This window comes from Vidua chalybeata, chromosome 9 (genome assembly GCF_026979565.1).
Source record: "Vidua chalybeata isolate OUT-0048 chromosome 9, bVidCha1 merged haplotype, whole genome shotgun sequence".
Taxonomy (NCBI): domain Eukaryota; kingdom Metazoa; phylum Chordata; class Aves; order Passeriformes; family Viduidae; genus Vidua; species Vidua chalybeata.
The window spans coordinates 3,771,939-3,791,440 of record NC_071538.1 but is presented as its reverse complement, the minus strand read 5'-3'; the positions used below and the strand labels follow the sequence as shown (position 1 = coordinate 3,791,440).

The 19,502-nt window shown below is 47.4% G+C and overlaps 1 protein-coding gene across 2 annotated transcripts in view; it reads left to right on the top strand.

Annotated features, from left to right (window-relative positions):
* RASAL2 (RAS protein activator like 2) overlaps window positions 1-12,012 on the top strand; it is a 163,058-nt gene extending 151,046 nt beyond the window's left edge. The window contains exons 15-19 of one of the 2 annotated variants that reach the window (XM_053950712.1): window positions 1,382-1,516; window positions 2,586-2,788; window positions 3,217-3,304; window positions 7,166-7,225; window positions 7,327-12,012. In XM_053950712.1, coding sequence (XP_053806687.1) covers window positions 1,382-1,516; window positions 2,586-2,788; window positions 3,217-3,304; window positions 7,166-7,225; window positions 7,327-7,404 — 564 coding nt within the window. In that variant the 3' untranslated portion in view covers window positions 7,405-12,012. Of the gene's footprint in view, window positions 1-1,381; window positions 1,517-2,585; window positions 2,789-3,216; window positions 3,305-7,165 lie in introns of both variants that reach the window. The other variant, XM_053950711.1, reaches the window with a different exon arrangement.
* Window positions 12,013-19,502: the final 7,490 nt, after the last annotated feature.

Below are 19,502 nucleotides of genomic sequence, written 5' to 3'. Positions count from 1 at the left end.
GGTGACAGTGTTCATCTGTCCTGTTCCTGATTTCTCCAGCCATTCACAGCCTTGCATGGTCCATGGTCTCCCTTGCTCTGGCTGCCTGACAGCAAGCGCCATCAAAAAACTCAGAATTAATGAGCTTTGCCAGGCTGCCACACTACACCTAGGGGGCTTTTAGCTTTCTTGTCGTGAAGACTTCCTTCTAGGCAAAAGGCCTTTGCCTAAATCCAAGAATTTTTGCCTAATTCCTATGCCTTTTCTTTGCCTTTACATTTCTGTTGAGGCTTCTTCCCGTGCTGGAAGTGTCCATGGCTGCTCAGGACAGCTGAGCTGTGGGAGCAGACCCAGCACCAGTCCTGTCTTCCTGAGCAGGAGAAACACAGCAGGAGGGTGACATGATCCCTGACTCCTAAAGAAGCTCTTCCTCCCCCATGGAGAGCTCCTGGCTGAGACTTCAGAAGCTCCAGCCAGGGAGCACAGTGCACTTGGGTGCACGACTGGGCTAGGCAGGGAGCTGAAGAGCTGCCTGGGCACAAAAAGAAGCTGCAGCTGGGGAGAGGTTGATCTTTTGCATTTCTCAAAAACATAAGACAATGTTGCTCTTTCAGGAGTAATTATGCTAATTCCTGCGCTTATAAACTTGTCTTTGTCCATGAAAATTGCTTGGAATTTATAGCAAGCCATGTTTTCCCCAGCCAGGTGGAGAGTTTCTTGTCTTTTTTCTTGGCTCCCTTTTTGGATTCCCTTGAAGAGGAGAGAGAGAGCCTCCAAAGAGGTCGGACATTTCTCCAAGTCAGCACAGCTGGCCCTGGCAGGGCAGCTATGCTGCAATGGACCATCCAAACCTGGCAGGCACTGCTGTGATAATGTCACACCTTCCTGCCACGTCAAGTCCTGCCGCGCTGTCCCAGATCCAGGCTGTGCAGTCCCATGCTCCACTGCAGTCTGTCCCAGCCTGACTGAGGAAGCTGCTCCCAAGTTCAGCTCCTCAGCACTCCAGGGAAGCCAACCTGTCTCACCTGAGCACGCTGCGAGCAGAGCTTTGTCAGTGCGTGTTCTCTGTGCAAGAGATGGCAGGGTGAGAAAGCCTTGCTGACAGTGTAGCAAAGGGAAGAGGTGGATGTGAACAGGATTGGGAAACAAGAACTTTTTCAGAGAGAAGCTCACTTGGAGAGGAAGAAAAATTTCTAAAGTGGATTGGTTTTAGAGGGATTCAGGTAGGTGCTGTAGGTCCAAAGTCAAGGCAGGATGGAGTATCCCTGCAGGAGACCTTCTGGGGATCCTTTGAGGCTGCAAGATCCATGGGTATCTTTCTCCTCCAATTGAGCTGGATGTCAGAGCTGGTTTGTATGCAGTTCCTCTGGTGGATGCTAACACCCAGGTGTCTCTGCCCCAGGTACAGTCACCGGTGGATTCTGCCACGCTGTCCCCGGTGGAGAGGACGGCGGCGTGGGTGTTCAACAACGGCCAGTACGAGGACACCAAGAAGGACATGGCTCAGAACCTGGACGAAGTCAAGCATGCTGAGAAGGTAGATTTGATTCTGAGTACTGTGCACCCCACAGCAAGTTCAGAGGGACTTTCAGGCTCTGCTGTCACAGCATCACATATTCTCACACAGGTTATATTGGTTATAACGATCACTAACTCTGTAAGTAAAGTAAATCAGGATTTACTTTATTTTACTATATTTATTAACTTTATGCACTGAGCATGGCTTAGGACATGCACAGGGACTATGCAGGGCTGCAGCTCAGCTTTCATCAGTAGCAGCAGTCAAATTTTGTCTTGGACTTCTCCTGAGGCAAATGCCTGTCACCCAGGTACTGCAAGGTTTCTGAGCTGCACAGAAATCTGCATGATCTGTTTTTGAGAGTGTATGTTTTTTCAGGAGTAGATCCCATTTTTCCAAATACAGTTACAGCCATGTGTTGCTGTGGATGGAGTTGCTGTGTAAGAGGTCTGGTATTTTGAGAACACAAGGAGTGAGGAGAACATTTAGTGGACAAAGAAACAGAAACATAGGATTGTTAGGAAAGGTGAATGAACCCAAAACAAAGGAATATATTGAGATTCATGGCACTATTGCAGAAATGATTGCCCAGAGAGACAAGAAGAACAAAAGCTCAGCCAAGTAACCTGACAGGTTCTGGTTTGCAGTGACTGGTTTGCTCTGACCTGCCCTGATTGATTAGGTCCTGAAGACTGAGTTATTTGGGTCCTACACAGGTCTGGGTTTGTAAGTTTGGGCAGCCCAGGCCATTTCTGCAGTTGAGCACTGTTAGCAGCATCTGCCTGAGAACTGCTGGAGTCTGGAGTAAGGCAGGATGTGACCAGTCAAGGATGTGGAGCCATGTCAGAGCCCTCTGACTGCTGGAATTGTGCTGCAGAGTGATACCCACAGTGTGGGAGCGGCTGGATGCTCCTTCTCTTTGGTCGCCCCTGCTTCTCACTTCCTTTACTTCAATCAGCTTATTTTTCATAAAAAAAAAAAAAAAAAAAAAAAAAAAAAAAAAAAACCAACACTCCCCTAAAGAGCAGCAGAGGGGGTCTGATCTCTTCTTTTTTCTCCTTTGCACCTGGCAACCTGGCACCCCCAGTACGAGCAGGAGATCGCCAAGCTGAAGGAGCGCCTGCGCGTGTCCAGCCGCCGGCTGGAGGAGTACGAGCGGCGGCTCCTGGTGCAGGAGCAGCAGATGCAGAAGCTGCTCACAGACTACAAATCTCGACTGGAAGACAGTGAGGACAGGCTGCGCAGGCAGCAGGAGGAGAAGGACAGCCAGATGAAAAGTATCATCAGCAGGTGAGGCTTTGGAAAGCTCAGGACTGGGTGTTCCAAACAAGACAAGCGGCTCCCCTGTGCCATTCTATCCTTGGAGCTGAAGAAATGGGGATGCAACTTGCCTGAGGTTGTCAGGAAGGTAAAAGAAAATATTTAGGAATTTTCAGCTTAGGTCTCTGAGTCTAGGTCTTTATTTTTGTTGTTGTTTGGAATCTGTACATGAAATTAGTTTTTCAGAGCAGTGCCATTTTTGGCAATGTCCATTCTGAAAATAACAAGGCTGGGCAACTGGGTGTGTCAGATGGAGAGATAAGCTTTCCTGAGAGCAGCAGAATTCTTCTCTTGGAGAGCCAGGAGAAGCAGAGAAATCAAACCAACAGCCCAGAGTACCTGAAACATTTGGTAATAATATTAACCTGTCCTAATTTGTCCCTCCCTTTGCTCATCAGACTCATGGCTGTTGAAGAGGAGCTGAAGAAGGATCACGCTGAGATGCAAGCAGTCATTGATGCAAAGCAGAAAATCATTGATGCACAGGTAGGTAAAGAGCTCAGGATCTCCCAGAACCTGTGTGTAGAACCTGTTATTGGCCCCTCTCTCCTGCCCCAGCACTTTTATCTATCTTCTAAGCTGTATCAGCCCCCAGTGTGACACGTGTCACTTATTGCCTCTGGGAGACAACTTTGGGCTTTATTTAATACTGTCTGACCTGGGCTTTGAGGCAGCCTGGCAACAAATCCCAGGACTGATCATGTCTTCAAAACCTTTGCCGCTTTGTGAGATCCCAAGGGAGTAAAGGAATAGCAGTGCATTGTGTAGATGTTGTTCCAAGTGTGGACCTGGGACCTCTGGGAAAGCTGTGCCCCACCCCAGCATAGTTTAGCTGCCATGTGCATGCATCTCAGCTGTGCCAGCAATAGCATGGCTTCGGACAGTGGAGTCCAGGAAAGAGAATGCTGCAACAGAGCATTGTCCTGGGAATGTCACGTGTGGCATTTCACCTCACTGGCCATCCCAGCAGTCCTGGGGAAATGCCCATTTCCCACAAACCTGCAGCTCCCACCTTGGTCACCCTGGGCAGCTGTGGGGAGGGGAACCAGTGGGAAGTGCATGTGGGTGTATCCTGTGGGGTCATTCCAGCTTTTCCTCTGTGTCTGTGCTGATCCCACAACAGAACCTGGGACTGGTTTGTATCTGCCTGCCGTGTTATGTTTGTGGTATTTGCATTTGGAAGGTCTCTTTCCTGCTTCTGGGCTTTTCAGTAGTTCCATATGGAAATTTTCTTTAATAATTTTTTCATTAATAACCTAAGTTATTCCCTCACAAAGAGTGGTGGTGGGAGTCTCAGCTGAACATGGTTAAACATGGCACTGCGGTATTAGAAATATTTTAACTCCTGTGGAACCGTAGGGGAAATGTAAAGCAGCAGAGAGCTGTGTTTTTTGGAGATAGGCACAGTCAGGGCATCTCACTGTTACAGGCATGGAATGGCAGCTCATCCAGGCAGCAGCCTGGATTCTGAAATGGATGGATGCATTTTTCATCTGCCTCAGGAAGGTGGAAGGGCACTGGGCAAACATGCAAAGTTATTTTTGGAGGGGAGAGATTGTGACTGAGTAAGAAACTTCCCTGTTACCTGTGTGTGCCAGGAGGCTCTCAGCCTTGGTGTTGGCTAAGGGTTAGCAAGGTGGAGCATGGACCACTGTGATCCCAGTGTCACCAGCTGGCAGAGGTGACCCTGCTGACCTGTGAGACCTTCAAACCCTCAGGGCAGGAAGGGTGTAGTCCTTGGCACACTTCATCAAGTGATGCAGCATTTATCACCTGTGGTGGAAACCGATGAAAAAACAGGAGCAAAACAGCAGCATTAATGATTTCTCTTTTTCCTGGTCAAGCAAGGTCACTGGCAAACCTCAACTGCTTCACAGTTGAGTGCATGCACAGGCAGTGCATGGGGGAAGTGCAGTTGTCACCGTCCTTCCTCGAGTACCTGAGCAGAGCAGGAAACTGGTGAAGGATTCAGAACAGACTCACCAGGGGAGCCCAGGTGTCTGCTGGGTTCTGTAACAATCCCTTGAAGTCATGCTTAGAAGATTTTATTTAGTCTGATTCCTTCAGTGGCTAGAAAAGGAAAGGTGTTTTTTTATGTGAGATTCATCGAGTGGGGCTGAAACCCGGCTTGTTGTGCCCGGCTGAAGAGTTAAAGGCTGCCAGGAGCAGCAGTGACCTGAGATCCTGTGCTTAGGGACACCAGCCTGGGATGGTTTGAGGGGTACAGTGCAGCTCCCAGCACTGCCCCTGTGCACACAGACATGAGCTGTTCCCCTGGCTCTGGAGCCTGAGCAGGGATAGGTCTGGCCAGACTCTCTCCTCGGAGCGGCACAGCTGCAAAGAGAACTGGCCCAGTTGCTATTGCAAGTGACATCTCCACTGTGTTAAATTACAGGTCATAAATGGGGATGAGATAATTCCAACAGGCAAGTAAACCCAATCAGTTCTCTAGCTGAGCAGTACCCAGTCCTGGCCCAGCACACTGACCTCCTACCCATTTCAGCTCCTCCAGCTCCCTGTGCTCTGAGCGTGTTAGAGACATGCCTGGTAGATCCAATTTTCCTTTCAGTGAGAAGATGCCTCTACTCACCAAGCTTGTGCTTTAAGATTGATTTTCCAAGTGTGGATTTCCAACTGTTTTGTAGACTGCCTCAGTGAGTGTTCAGCAGTGTCTGGAAGCACCCAGCCCTTCATTTTCAACTCTATGGAAAGATTTTTTAGAAATTTTTCAGGAAAAGTTTCAGAAGGAAAATTTTAATTTTAAATTGTGTGTTCCAGGTGAAATACAGTCAGAGGAGTAGGAGATTTGCCTGGCTGAGGGGCACATTCCTTCTGAGGCAGTTGTGTTCTGCAGGGTTCATTTCAGCATGGGAGGAAAGGCCTGTAACTCCTCGGCTCAGTGTTCTCCCTGCTCCCATCAGCTGGATTGAGATGAGGGCTAAGGCAGGCCTTGTGCCTCGTGCCTCCTCCTCCTCCTCTGTTGGCTTTACACAGAGCTTGGCATCTTGAGGGCTGTAACAGAAGCAGGACTTAAATTCTGTTTTGTTTTTGCACCCAAGCACTCACCCCTGTGGGGGAGCCTGCTGAGAAAAGCAGACGCTGCTTATTAGTGCTGTGGCACGCACTGCTGTGCTGAGATCTGAATCCCAAGGGGCTCCGGTAGCACGTGAGTCTCCTGAGCAGTGTCTGAACTGTTCCTTAATGTTTATGACTTCCATACATTGTTTTTCCCTCTATTTTGTTTCTCAGTGGGCTGGACTGGGAAGAGTTCCCACATACAACTTGTTTTGGTTGAGCAAATTAGACATTTTCCCTTCTCAAAGAACAAAAGCCAATCAGCTGGTGGCATGGAGAGCACAGTTACCTTCCTGCTATATCTAGCACTGCCTTCTGCAGCTGCATTATTATTATTATTTTTTGGGGGGAAAGATGGAAAATGTCATCTCTGATTATGCCAACAACTCCTTGGCTTGCCCCTCCAGTGCTGTATCCCACTGCAGATATCCCACTGTTAGCAGGCTGGGTCTGGTGATGAATTATGTCAATTTAGCAGCGCACATCCCTGAGCTGTCTGCTCTGAGTGGAGGCTGGCACGTTCTGTGCAAGGACAATCAACCAGGCACGTGCATTCGTGGAGCCCAGGAGCCCCCCGAGCTGGAATGGGTCTAGGAGCAGCGTGTTCCGTGTTTGTTCTTTGTGTTCTGTCGATGGCATCTTCCCTCCACCCACGGTGCCCTCTCCCCTCACCTCCAGTAACCCTCAGCGTTAGCTTTGGCTGCTGCTTCTCTGTGTTGCTGTTGCACCGTCACCGCAGACTGCCATTATCTGCTTTTTTATTATTTTTTATTTATTCGTTTGCTTATTTATTTATTTATTTGTTTCAAGCATCCCATGAGTTTACTCTGAGCACACTCCATCCAAAGCACAGAGATGATGGTTGGCAGATACCACTTGCACTTTTCTCTGCCAGATGAAACCCCCCACCACTTTTATTTTCTGCTGCCTGTTTCTGTTTTTCTAACGTACTTCTAAAATGTAATATGGAGATTGGCTACCATTGTTATTAACACTGACCCCCTCCCCGTCCCCTGTGGCAAAACCCTGCCTGGCTGGGTGGAGCCTCCACGCCTGGATCGATTCCCCACTGTAACTTGGATTTGTCGCACAAAAAGCCCCGGAGGGCCAGAGCGGCGGCAGAGGAGCCCGTGGCACCCCGAAAACAGAAAGAGGCAGACAGCCCATCTTGCCAGGGAATGCTGGCCCAGCTGCCTCTGCCCAGAGCCCAGGCCACTCCCAGCGAGGGCACCGGGCGTGCGGCAGCTCTGACGCTGTGGGGTGTCTTTGCAGGAGAAGCGGATCGTGTTCCTGGACTCGGCCAACACGCGCCTGATGAGTGCCCTGACGCAGGTAAAGGAGCGCTACACCATGCACGTCCGGAATGGCAACCCTCCCAAGCTTTCCATCACGGAGAATGGTGAATTTAAGAACAGCAGTTTCTAATTCTGCAGGTGCTGCCAACCACCTCCGTGGAAGGGCAAGACGGAGCAGAGCCAAGACCACTCACCGTCACTGATTGTTGCACATAGTTCTTCTGTAAAAGGAAAGTTGTATTGTTTGAAGATTGTTTGAAGATTGTTTTAGAATTGTATTTTAAAATTGTATTTTAAATTGTTTTAAGATAGTATTGTACATTCAATAAAATTGAAAAAGCAACTCTGAAGGGTGGGCTTTAATTCCCCACTCAGGGCCAGGAGAACCAGGCTCCCCAGAATTAAGTCCTTGTGGATCACTGTGTAAATAGAGGGAGTTCTTGGGTTGTGTACAGAAAATGCCAATGTAATATACCAAAAGGAAGTGAATACTGTAGATTTTTTAATTATTGCTATTTTTTTTATTATTATTATTATGTTGTTGTTGTTATTGTTGTTGTTGTTGTTTTTCTCTTGTTGAAAGCACTGCAGTCCTGGGAGGAGGAAGAGGGGAGTGTGTGTGCGTGTGTTTTGTGGGTGAGAGAGGTGAGCAGCGGGTGACTCGAGGCAGCAACTGGCTGATAAAAGAACATGAATGGAGTGAAATGAATTCCATAGGAAAACTCAGCAGCTGCTTTTATTCCCCTCTTTCCCAGCTGGTCTTTAGCTGAATGCAAACTTGATAGCAAACGTTTTAGCAAGAGAAACTGGCTCTTGCTGTGTCCCGTACCTACTTCCAACAGTCTTTCTGAAGAAGGTACAAAGTGGGAGCAGCAAGCTGGATTCCTGGAATTTGCACAGTCAGGCTTCCTGTCAGACAGATGGGATCTGCAGGATTTTGTGGTAGGATTCTTTCTTTTTTACCCCAGTTCTGATGCAGTTTTATATTTTCTGTTTGGAGGATTTACAGACCTGTAAATACTTTTTTAACGATTTCTAGCCAATCCCCACCGTACGCCCCCTGCAGAGGCACCCTGAATTCCCTCTCTGCTCTCCATCAGGAACAGACAGGTTAATCCTCTCAGGAAAGGGCTAACCAAAGGGTGCCCATGCCCAGCACAGGAAATTCCATATGCAAAAGTCCCTTTTTCTAGAGGATTTCTGTACTTTAATGCTTGCTTATTTTCACTATTTCAGCCACTTGCTTAGCCAGCTTAGTTCCAATGAAAGGTGTTTTCTGCACCTTTGTTGAAAGATCTTCCATTTCTGCTGAAGTTTTCCTTTCTCTGGATAATTTAAAGGGATTTTTTTTTTTTTTTTTTGAATTCTGTACACTGCAGTTCTTTTCAGGAGTTTTGACTAAGCTTTTGTCTCTAATTTCTGTCATAGAAGTATGATTCCAGACTGCGTGTGAATGGGATATCGCTCCAAAGTGACCTTCTCCTGGGAGATAGTGACATTCACAACCTGTAACAGATGAACAGTAAATGGCTTGGTATTGTCAATTTTCATGATTTCATCAAGTGCCACAATATTTAATCTGAGAGAGGGTTTTTTTTTAAATCCCAGATTCTGGAGTCGTGTGAATTTTTACTTCCAGCTTTTGCTGTGCATTTTTCTAGCCCTCAGACTCTCACAGTAAATGAAATTATTGCAGCATTGATTGAAATTGTTAATTACAGAAACATACCGATAACAGGGAGTGTGATTAACTATTCACACATGCTGTGGAAATTGGAAAAGTTTACTTCAATTTGCGACAAAACCTTGAGAGGTGCCTCATTGTGGGATTGTCTCACGAAAAATGCAGGAGTATCTAAGCCAGTTCTCTGCACATGAATTATTGCAATACCAAGACCCAAACCTGGTGCCAAGTTTGCCTGGTTTTTGGAAATGAATTCATCCCAGCCCTGTGGCTGATGCAGGAGCTGGCAGAGCAGTGTGTGTGCTCTGGTGTCACAATGCTTAAGCTACCATCACTACCCACGTGTGTTCTGTGCATCAGTGCAGAGACCCCTGTGCTGTAGCATGTGTGTGCATCAATCCTAGCCAGGCCTTCTGGAGCACTGCAGCGAGCTGGGATTTGGGATTAATGCTCGGCTCTTTGGGATCAGAGCTGCTCCAGCTGCTCGGCCAGGACTCGGTGCTGCCGGCACTGACACACCTGGGGTTGTGCTCTGCATTGGCTCAGCAGTGGTTACTTTTCCATACTTTCCAAACCGTCTTCCAGCTCTAGATCCTTGCTGACCTCTGATATTTTATTCCTCAAACTGTGCCTTTGAGTTTCTCCTTCCTCCCTTCAGGCATTGCAGCTGTAGCAACTTCTCCAGTTTGTGTTGAGCTGTCATGTGAGGGCCTCTTTTACACAAACCCTTTTTGTGGGCTCTTTCTGTGGGATCTGCATGTCCCTGTAGCCATGTGCTGTAGCACGGGGGAGCGTGTTCCCATCCCTTTTGGGATGGGCAGGTGAACTGCTCCCTTGTGGCACCATGCAGGTGATGTGGGTGTGCTGTGAGCAAGGTAAGAGTGAGTGCCCGTGGGGTTGCACTGACAGAACAGGGCAGAAGCAGATGTATTCTAGGAGAGTTATTCCAGCATTATTTTGGGAAACACCTTTCCCTAGAGCTCTTCAGTGCTCTGGTAATGTCAGAGGTCTCTGGCTGACCTGTGTGGTTTCATGCTGAGGGCTCTGAGGTGTCCACTTTGGTTTCTGCAATAGGGGCAGCATTTCAGCCTGCACTTTTAGAGCCTGCCCCAATATTGATGAGGTCTTTGGTAGTGCATCATTCCAATACTGTACCTTCTACTGTTTGTTTCTCAAGCTTGAAGAATGCTTGTAGGAAAAAGCAGCAGCTCTCTCAAAACCTGACCCTTCTCTGTGGTCTCACAGCTCGTTGCTACGCTGGTTGTTTCTCTGCTTTTCCAGTTTCTCCCCTTAGGTGCCAGGCGTGCTCCTCCAGCTCCGCTGCTGAGGGCTCGCTGCCTGCAGACCCTGGAGGGGTGAAGGTTGCAGAGTCAGTGCTGCAAGACTGGAATTGATCTGCTGCAGCACAAAACACTGCTCCTGAGTCCTGCAGGCAGCTGTATCTCCTAGTTTGTTACCAAGCAGCCTTCCAGAAATCTTTCAGCCGCCTCAAGCTGACAATATGTGAAAATGCCAGTTTCTATTTTGTCCAGACTGATAAAGTCCAAGTGGCACTAAACCACGTGTCTGTTCAGGAGCAGGAAGCCTGCCTGGGCCTGATCACATTTGGGTTTAGACTCGTGGGCAGTGGGCTCTGAGGGAGTAAATGGTGCAACGTGTGATGGGGAGCTGGCTTTCGGTTCACACTCTGAGCAAAGGCTGATGACTGTGTCTAATGCTGTACAAGGAGCTGCTGCTCTCACTGGGGAAAGGATGAAGCAGTGCAGGAAAAACTGGATAGCCTGGAGGAGGAATACTTATGTTCCTTAGACTGAACAGGAAAAGTCACACCATCTTGGTGTCTGAGTCTGTGCTGGCCACGTTGGTACCATTCTAGGAGGGTTCTGTCCAAACCTCAAAGCCACCTGGGGTTCTTGAGTGCTCAGAAAAAGCTTGAGGCCAGCACAGCAGGGCAGGGAGATGGAGCAGCTTCTTGTGTGTGGCCTCTTGGCAGGTTGTGTGTGGTGTGTGCAGTGTGAGGTGAGCAGGATGACAAGGGACAGGCTCGGAGAGGACAGAGGGAGCACAGCCCTAGGCATCATCCTGAAAATCCCTGTTCTTTAAAACTCTAGGAATTCAGGCCTTTTTTTTTTTTTTTTTTTTTTTTTTTTTTTAGGGGAAATAGATTTCACATCTAGGAATTACCAGCTGTTATTTCCCTGGTGTATCCAAAATGGGCAGCTTTTTACAAAAGCACAGATCCATACAGTTACAAATTTTGCCACATTCCTCTCCAGTGGCATAACTCAGGCAGGGAATCTACAGGAGCATGGAAAGGGATGCGTGTATTTTCTAGTTAGAGAATATGAGGTGTATCCGCTAATAAATTATTTATCCATCTAATAAATCATCAAAGAAATGGGGTTTATTTTGCATTCATGTAATTGCTTTGGTTTGGCTGTGAGTTTTTCCCCCATGATATATTCATTTCATGTTTTGATGTTTGTGTAAACCCACCAGCTTTTAACTTGGAAGTCCATGAATTTCACAGCCATGTCCATGGAATGTGTCAGCAATACTTATTTGTGTGGATGAATTCTGCTTGTGTTCTGCAAAAATGTCTGTGTTGTTCCTGGAGAACAATTCCTGTCCCAGTTGAACCATGATGTGCATTTCCATCAGTGGTGGGCATGGTCTGCCAGAGGAAAAAGGGTTAAATTTAGGGTGATGTTTCTAGGTGTTTCCTTCTCCACAGTAGGTTAACCTCCAGGAGAGTGAGCATGTCCTTACAGATCATGCCTGCCAGGAATCCTACCTGCAAAAATAGATTTTCTGTCTCAAGGGCCTTAATAAGAGTGTAACTACACAGAACTGTTCTACAGTGATAGCTCTAAATAATTTATTTTTTATTTCAACAAAGTACACCTTTAAAAAGGAATAAACTTGTTTTTCAAGCTGTATTTTTATGCTTGTAGCACTGGACTGTTTGGTCTCTGAGATCCATTTCTGCATTTCATTGCCTGGGTTTGTTCTAAAGAAGATTTATTTTTGTTCTGTGAATCATTTTTGAAGGTTCTTGTAATATGTACAGATATAGATACATTTGAGGACTTTTATTGATATTCCTACAAAGAATACAAATAAACTTTAACTTTAAACAGTTTGGACTCAGTAAACTTATGCTGATTTAAAGTCCCCTTCTTTTCTGTGCTCAGATTGTGTTCGTGCAGAGGGTGGAGGGGAAGGAATTCCCACTGTGACAAAATGTCTGGGACAGAGCAGCTCCCACCTGGAGCAGCCTGAGCAAACCAAGGGCTCCAGGGCCAAGGGGAACAGGATCAGTTCCTGCGTTCTGAGGCTGGGAAATATCTGGCATTGTGGAGTGAGAGAGCGACAAGCTGTGGAGGCACGGAGAACTGCTCTCTGCTTCCTTTAGCCGTGGGGTTTTTCACTGAGTGGTGAAAAGAGTTCCCGTGTTTTAATTACCGTGGTTATTCCCTTCACACTAGACCCATGAATGTGATCAGCCCGGTTTTCCTGTTCAGACCATTCCTAAATTACACATTCTCATGCAGCAGCCCAAAGCTGCAGCGTTAGAGGCGTGGACATGCAAAGGGATATTATTTATAGGTTCACATCAGATGCTGGATTCTAAGATATTTACATGTATTCTTCATATGTGTATGAAATCTTGTGTATAGTGAATGGGAAAACCTTCCACAGTGATCTTACTGAGTGTAAAACCCATATTTTGGGGGTTTTTTTGTCAAAGTCTCTTTATTTGCATTTCACATAATTATTCCTTCTCCATAGTTTTGAAGCCTGCAGGATGCACATGGCATACCCACGGTGCCAGCATGCGCCGTGTGCTCTGCTCCAGCCCCTGCGTGGCACTGGGATAACACAGCGACAACTGGGGCAGGTCTGGGCTTTTCTGTCCCAGACTCAGGTGTTCTATCCTGCAGAGGGCTTTGAATTCCACTTTACTCCACTGTGTAAAACTGTATGTGAATGTGCAAATTCTTCTCCCATTTCCAGCCACTCTGGACAGAGCGCACAGGGCTCTGGAGCCTGTCCTGCCACTCTTGCAGTTCACTTGGGAAATTCCTTGGGAGAAGCACCCCTCCCAAGAGTCCTCCGGCCCACAGGATGCAAGTGTACAACCTTGACTGATTTCCAAGGATGTGTGCTGCTGTTTTGTGTTAAGCAGCAGCTGCTGCTTAGATCCATTAGCAGATGGAATAGCAATTTGCTTATGCTGAGTATATGAGTGTCAGGAGAAGAGAGTCCTTGGTCTTGCTAGAACCCATCTCACATTGCTGCCCTTCACCTTTCTCCTGGTCCCACAGATTAAATATCCTCATGTCTCCAGAAGAAGTATTAAATTCCTGCTTTTTGCTGTAGGGTTAGATCAAATATCCTGGTTGTAGGCGTGAAACCTGGCTACCTGTCTGTTCTTCCTGCAGCCAGCATGAATTCCTTGTCCTTACCCTGCTGATGTGATTGGAAATGTGAGTTCTGTGGACCTGAGCGTACTTTTCAGGACCCTCAGCCCAGCTCAGCAGCAAAGCAGCCTGGGCTGAAATGGAAGGAATTACTACTAATACTGCAGATTCCATGGTGGCTGCAGGAGCAGGGCACTCAGGATGGACATTCCCAGCACCCTTCAAGTTTTCCCAGCTTTCACGCTGTAATGGGACCCAAAGGGCTGTTGTGTCACAAGTGGAGGGGGATCACAAGGGACAAATACCCAGTGCTGACCCCACTGAAGGATGATACAGTGATGACAGAATCTAACTCAGAGTGAAAAGTGACCTGCACAGAGATGAGTGACATTTCTCACCACCTTTTCTCTGCTGTCCAGGCTTCTGTTGGCAGCAGGGTGCAGATGGTGGGAGTAGTTCCTGCTCTGCGTGGCAAGGTGCAAGTTTTGCCTGCAGTGAGGGAGGAGGAGTTAGAGCTGAGCTGCAGGATGCAGTTACTGCAGGATGCAGTTACTGCAGAATGCAGTTACTCAGCCCTTCCCTTCCTTCACGAGGGTCTGACATGGACCATCCATGCTGGACCCTACCTGAAACTCCACTATGGATTGTTACTTTTGTAGGAGGGGCTGTTGTGGGGATCTGCCCTTCCTTCCTTAGAGGACAGGGCTTGCCCTGCCCTGTCAGGCAGTGGGGCTGTGACTCCCTGAGCATTCCAGAGCTGTGCAGAACGTCCTGCTGCAGAGCCAGCGGCATCTCTGAAAGGAGGAGCTGCCCTTACCAGGGACACAAACTAGGAATGACCAGTAAAAAAACAGCTCTCTGAAGGCTTTGAAAAGATGCTGGGTGGATTTCAGTTCTTACCAGTGAGAAAATTTACTGTGGCCTCCCAGATAGCTGCGTGCCTGGGAGCACACATCCCTTTGGGCATGGGGCCTTGCCCTTGGGTTTGTACCTAGGACAAGTCCCTTTTCCCTGGACCTCAGGTGTGGATCATAGCCTGTGTCTCACAGTTCAAAGCTCTGTTCCTGAGTGACACTGCTGTGTGCACTGGTTCCCTCAGCACTTTCAAAGGACTTTTTCCAGGACTCAAGACTTCCCTGGTGGGAAGGATTGGTGGAGGACTGACTTCCCTTTTCCTCAGTACAAGAAGGTATTGCAAAAATTTCATTTATATTGTTGGATGGTTATTAGGATCAGGAAGGCTGGAAGAACTTAGACCTGATAGAGACTGTCATCATTGGGATTAAGTAGAGCCTTTCAGATTTTTCTCATTCTTTGGGAAACTGAGTGGCAGCTCCCTGTTATGCCAGGATCTGTGCTCTGCTGGGGAGCATTTAGAAAGTCATTGCTGCAGCAACCAGTAAGGCTAAAAAAGTGGATAAAACACTTGCCATCTCCTTTGGGGTTGACTGAAAGGCAGAGAGATTGTTGCTCCCTCAGTTACCTATCTTTTGTCATGCGTTTTTGTTGGGGTTTTTTGTTGGATTTTTGTTGTTGTTGTTGTTGGGCTTTTGTTTTGGTTTGTGTTGGGTTGGTTTTTTGTTTGTTTGTTTGTTTTGTTTTGTTTTTGTGGGTTTGTTTGTTTGTTTGTTTTGGTTTGGTTTGGTTTTGGGTTTTTTTTTTGAAAGAAACACTCTCCCTGTGGGCAGATTCCAGATTGTGGCTCTGGGAGAGCAGGGATCTTAAAATGGAAGGTCCATCTGCCCCAGCTGCTGACTTGACAACTGTGCTGCTGGAATCAGCCGTGTGCCTAAGGGGAAGAAGGAAAGGCTGAAGGAAGCCGTGTCCTCGAACCTGCTCGCAGCTCACCAGAGTGATGCTCTGCTCACTCGTGGCTCCCAGGTGAGAGCTCTGCCCTTGTGCTGCTGTCTGGGAGCTTTTCCTGAGGGTGTTTGCTGTGGTGATGTGCTCTGGAGAGTTGGCATCATGTCCCTAGTTGCTGCTCCCACTTGGCTGCAGGGTTTCTCCTGCCCTGGCCAGGGACAGAGGCTCATGGTTGTCAGGGGCACCTGGGGAGTTCACAACAAGCAGCAGTGGTTATCTCAGAGATCAGAAATCCTGGGGGAAAAGAACGATTTACTGTCAATAGTGCTGACGGTGGCTTTTCAAGTGCTTTTCAAAACTACTAAAATGACCTCATCAGCTGATAGCTGCCGGGCCCCTGACTGCAGACTGCAGCCACTCCACTCCCAGAGGAGCTGGGTGGGTCCCACGCCGGGGTTGGTGTCCTGTCAGCGAGCTCTGGTGGCAGCACAGCTGCTGCCCTCAGCCCAGGGCAGGAATGGCTGCAATGCTGCGGGGCAGGAATGAGCTGCTTTGGCAGATTTGTCCTCAGGGAGCAGCTGGGATAGTCCTTGGGTCAAAAATACACAGGCATCTGATTTCAGGATGATTTTAGGATGCAAGTATTTGGCTGGTTCTGGATGTGAAGATTTGGGCAGGTTTTTCCCTGGTGATTTGGCTCTGTGCAGCTTTCTTGGATTCACAGCTTTCCTGCAGTTTGCCCAGGTGTAGGACTGTGCTGGTACTGATTTACTCTCTCACTGGGGCAGGCCTGGTCTCATGCTCATGCTCCCCAACAATAGATGCCCTTCCAGATTGGGGCAATAAATACTAACCTGGCTTGTCCCTGGCCCTAAACATTAAAAGCAATTTTTGCTCCAGATATGTTCACTGCACTCCTTGGCACAAGGTAAAAGGGGGGTTATTTTCCCACAGTACTTTGGCTGCTGTCCCACCCCCCAGACACAAAGCAGGATGCAATCAAATAGTTTGAAAGTTTTAAAGTGACAATGAAGTTTTTATACCTTCCAGTATGACATTTGCAGTTTACTTTGATCAGGGATTTGAAGGTGAGATGTGCATCATCATAAAGAGACCATCCTGGTGGGCTCATCAGAGTAGTGATGCTTTTATCAGCTGATAGAAAACCTGGAGGAGCCCAGTGACCGGGAATCTGCTTAACTTGGATCTGGCCCAGCCCAGTTTGTGGCAGGCTGGCTGCTTTCCCCATGGGAAAGGAGAAAACTAAGTGAATCAAAAGTTTTGGCATCATTATTCCAACCTACCTGTTGTTCTTCCATGTGAGGATTGGTGTTTTCATTGCCAGGGCTCCACAGGGAACCTGCAAGTTTTTAATTTCATTTTAGTCTCTCTAATAGCTGTGTGAGTGGTGAGTGAGTACATACCACACTAGTACCTAGTTTTTCCTCATTTCTCACGTTCCTGCTGCACTTTTCGGCTCCTAAAGGTCACAGCTATCAGAGGGGCCTCTACTGGAGTGAGTCTGGAATGAATTTGATAAATGATTTCTACATAGGCATGACATGAACACACTCATTGCTACAAGTGTTTCCTTAATCACTGCTCCCTTATCAGCATGAAAAACAAGTACGTAGAGTATCTTGGGCAAATACACTTGTGCAGATGCTGGGAGAGCTACAAGCCTTATCAGCAAACAGGTTCAGTAACATTTGCAATTCAATCCACTTGGAATGGCTGTCAGTAGAATGCTCATCTTTCCCAAAAGCCTTGGGCCATCCCTGCTAACTCCAGACCTCTCTGAGACAACATCAAAATCTGTTGCTGTGACAGTGTCCATGGAGACTTCCCACTCATGCTGCCCTCTAATTTGTGCCCCACTGAAGAACTAGGAACATAAAAAGCAGGACAAAGCAGATGCTGCCCAGCTAAACAAATCTCTCCTTCCTACCCACAAGGCTGAGCTGCAATATTTCTCTTACAGAACTGATATTTACTAGGAAAAATGAGCTAATGATCAATGGCTGTGCAATAACACACTGATGTAAATAAAGAACCTGACATGAGAAGTGGACACAGAGCAATAATCACAGGCTTTGCTTGTATCCATGGGGATGAGCTGGAAACCCATGTCTGTGCTCACAGAGAGCAGGACAGTCCATCTCAGCAGCAGGGCCTCATGTAGGGGAAGTTGGCTGCTAGGAACCATGGTGAAGGATCTCTCTTGGGCTGTCAAGCAGCTGCCACAATCCTGTGGTTCACTCTGAACCTGGGCTCTCAAGGAATCAGATCTTAATTCTGGAAGAGGTAACAGTATTGGTGTCTGTAGCCTCCACGTTTGTATTTCTGAAGGCTCTTCACCAAGGAACCTACTCCTCCTTGGCAAATTCTCACCCCAACAAAAAAGGTCAAGCATTGAGACTGTGAGTAAAGAGCCTCAAGTTTCTGTGACCGAGGAGTGGTAATTGGAGTTGGGGGCGTTCCCTATGAAGAATATGCAGCAGATCTTGCTACTTCAGCTTTGGACAGATCCTGGATAAGACATGGAAAGCTGTTGCTTTAAGTGGAGGTCAGAAGATTACTACCAGACTGGAAGGTAAGAATCTCTCTGGAAAGGAGAGCAGTAAAATGTCATAAATTGCAGTTCCAAGACCTTGATTTGTAGGTGCAGTTTGTGGTAATTGGGAGTGGGGCTGCTGAGCCTCACCCCTAATGGGCTACAGCTGTGAGGAGCAGGTGAGCAGCATTGACAGCAATGAGCCATGGAGTGCCCAGGTGCACTGACCAACCACAAAGGGAGCAGAGGGCACACAGGTGCAATCCATGAACATGAAGGGGATAAAAGGTTGGGCTAAAGAACAAGAAGGGCTGATGCTTGAAGCTATCTGGAGTGGTTTGCTGTTAGTTTGTATGGGTATGTGCTTGAAGCCTTTTGATGTGGTATGGTGTTATTCTGTTTGGGCAAATGCTTAAAGCCTTCTGAAATGGTATGCTGATGCTATACATGTTGTGGCTGTCTCAACGGTGATACTGTGACACTGATTAGCATTTACTGATTTTTGACCTCAGGATAAACAGCATGGATATGCTAACAAGACTGTGGAGGATGCAAATTTGGGAGCTATCCTCAAACATGTGAGGACCAGAGCATCTTGGAAAACTAACTGAATGGGCTGTAATAAAAAGAACAGGGTTCAGCTGTGGAAAAAGGAAGGGAAGTACTGAAAGGACAGACATTTATAGTACAACTACATATAGTAATAATACTGTGACTGGGTTTGGATGTAGTAATTAGGATTCACTGTGCAGAAATGCTTGAGGGAATCCCACCTGGCCTATCAGACAGACAGCAGGTACAGAAAGGCTGTTCCACACATAGCCATACAAACCAGACCAGAGCCATGGCAGCACTACCCAGTTTGCATCTCCTTTGCAGGAATCAAAGTTTGTTATGCATAGCAGGGTTTTTAACTTCTCCCATGTGTCAATAGAAATCCTGAGAATGAACTGCTGTCACATGGGCTGGATGCTTTGCTTACTGCAAACAGGGCTAAAAAAGAGACTCAACTTTTGTGCCATCTCAGGCAACATTTTGGAGAATGCTAATTGCACATTTCAGTGTGTTATTCCAAGAGGGCAGGATCCTCTGAGGACTGGCCTTTGTGGCTCCAAACTGTGTGCTAGGCAAGCAGGACAGATCCAGCTCCGAATGAAGGAAGTTTATCTGCATGTGAGGATTTTAATACTGTGTTCCCAGCAGAGGCTTTGTGGGGCTTACCTTGGCTTCACGCTGAGCTGCAACACCACGACCGATGACTTCCACCATGGAATTTGGTGTATTCTCTCCCTCTTCAGGCACCCAGTTTGCCAAGAACAGAAAACCAACTGAGAAGCAAAACTCAGGATTGTCTGGATTGTATGCTGTGAATTGTAGAGGCAAGAAGTTAGGTGAGACATGTCCTTTCCCTGTGTTCCCTGCTGGTGCTTCTCTCCCAGTTCTGGAGCCAGACAAGCCCCCAGTGGAGCTGGAGGCAGACAGGAATAGTGCTGTAAAATCCCCCGAGCTCAGCTCTGACTGAAGCATTAGTGGTTTAAAGCACAAATTTATCAGAGTCGTCAGAGCATGCAGATTGGTGAGACGATGTAAGCAAATCCCAAGGGATACTGTTCTATCCCTGCACTATCCTGGGACACACAGCTGTGGCTATTAGCAGCAAAACCCTTTATGTTTGGTTCAGTGGACTGTTGGAGAAGCTGTTTTGGTAACATTTCTCTCTGAGACACTAAACACTAAAGCCAACCCATTGCTTCTGCTTTATGGTGGCAGAAACCCAGTCCAGGGCGCAACGCGAGTGGTGTGAGCCAGAGCCCTTCATCCCTGGCACACCCCCTAAAACCTATCCCAG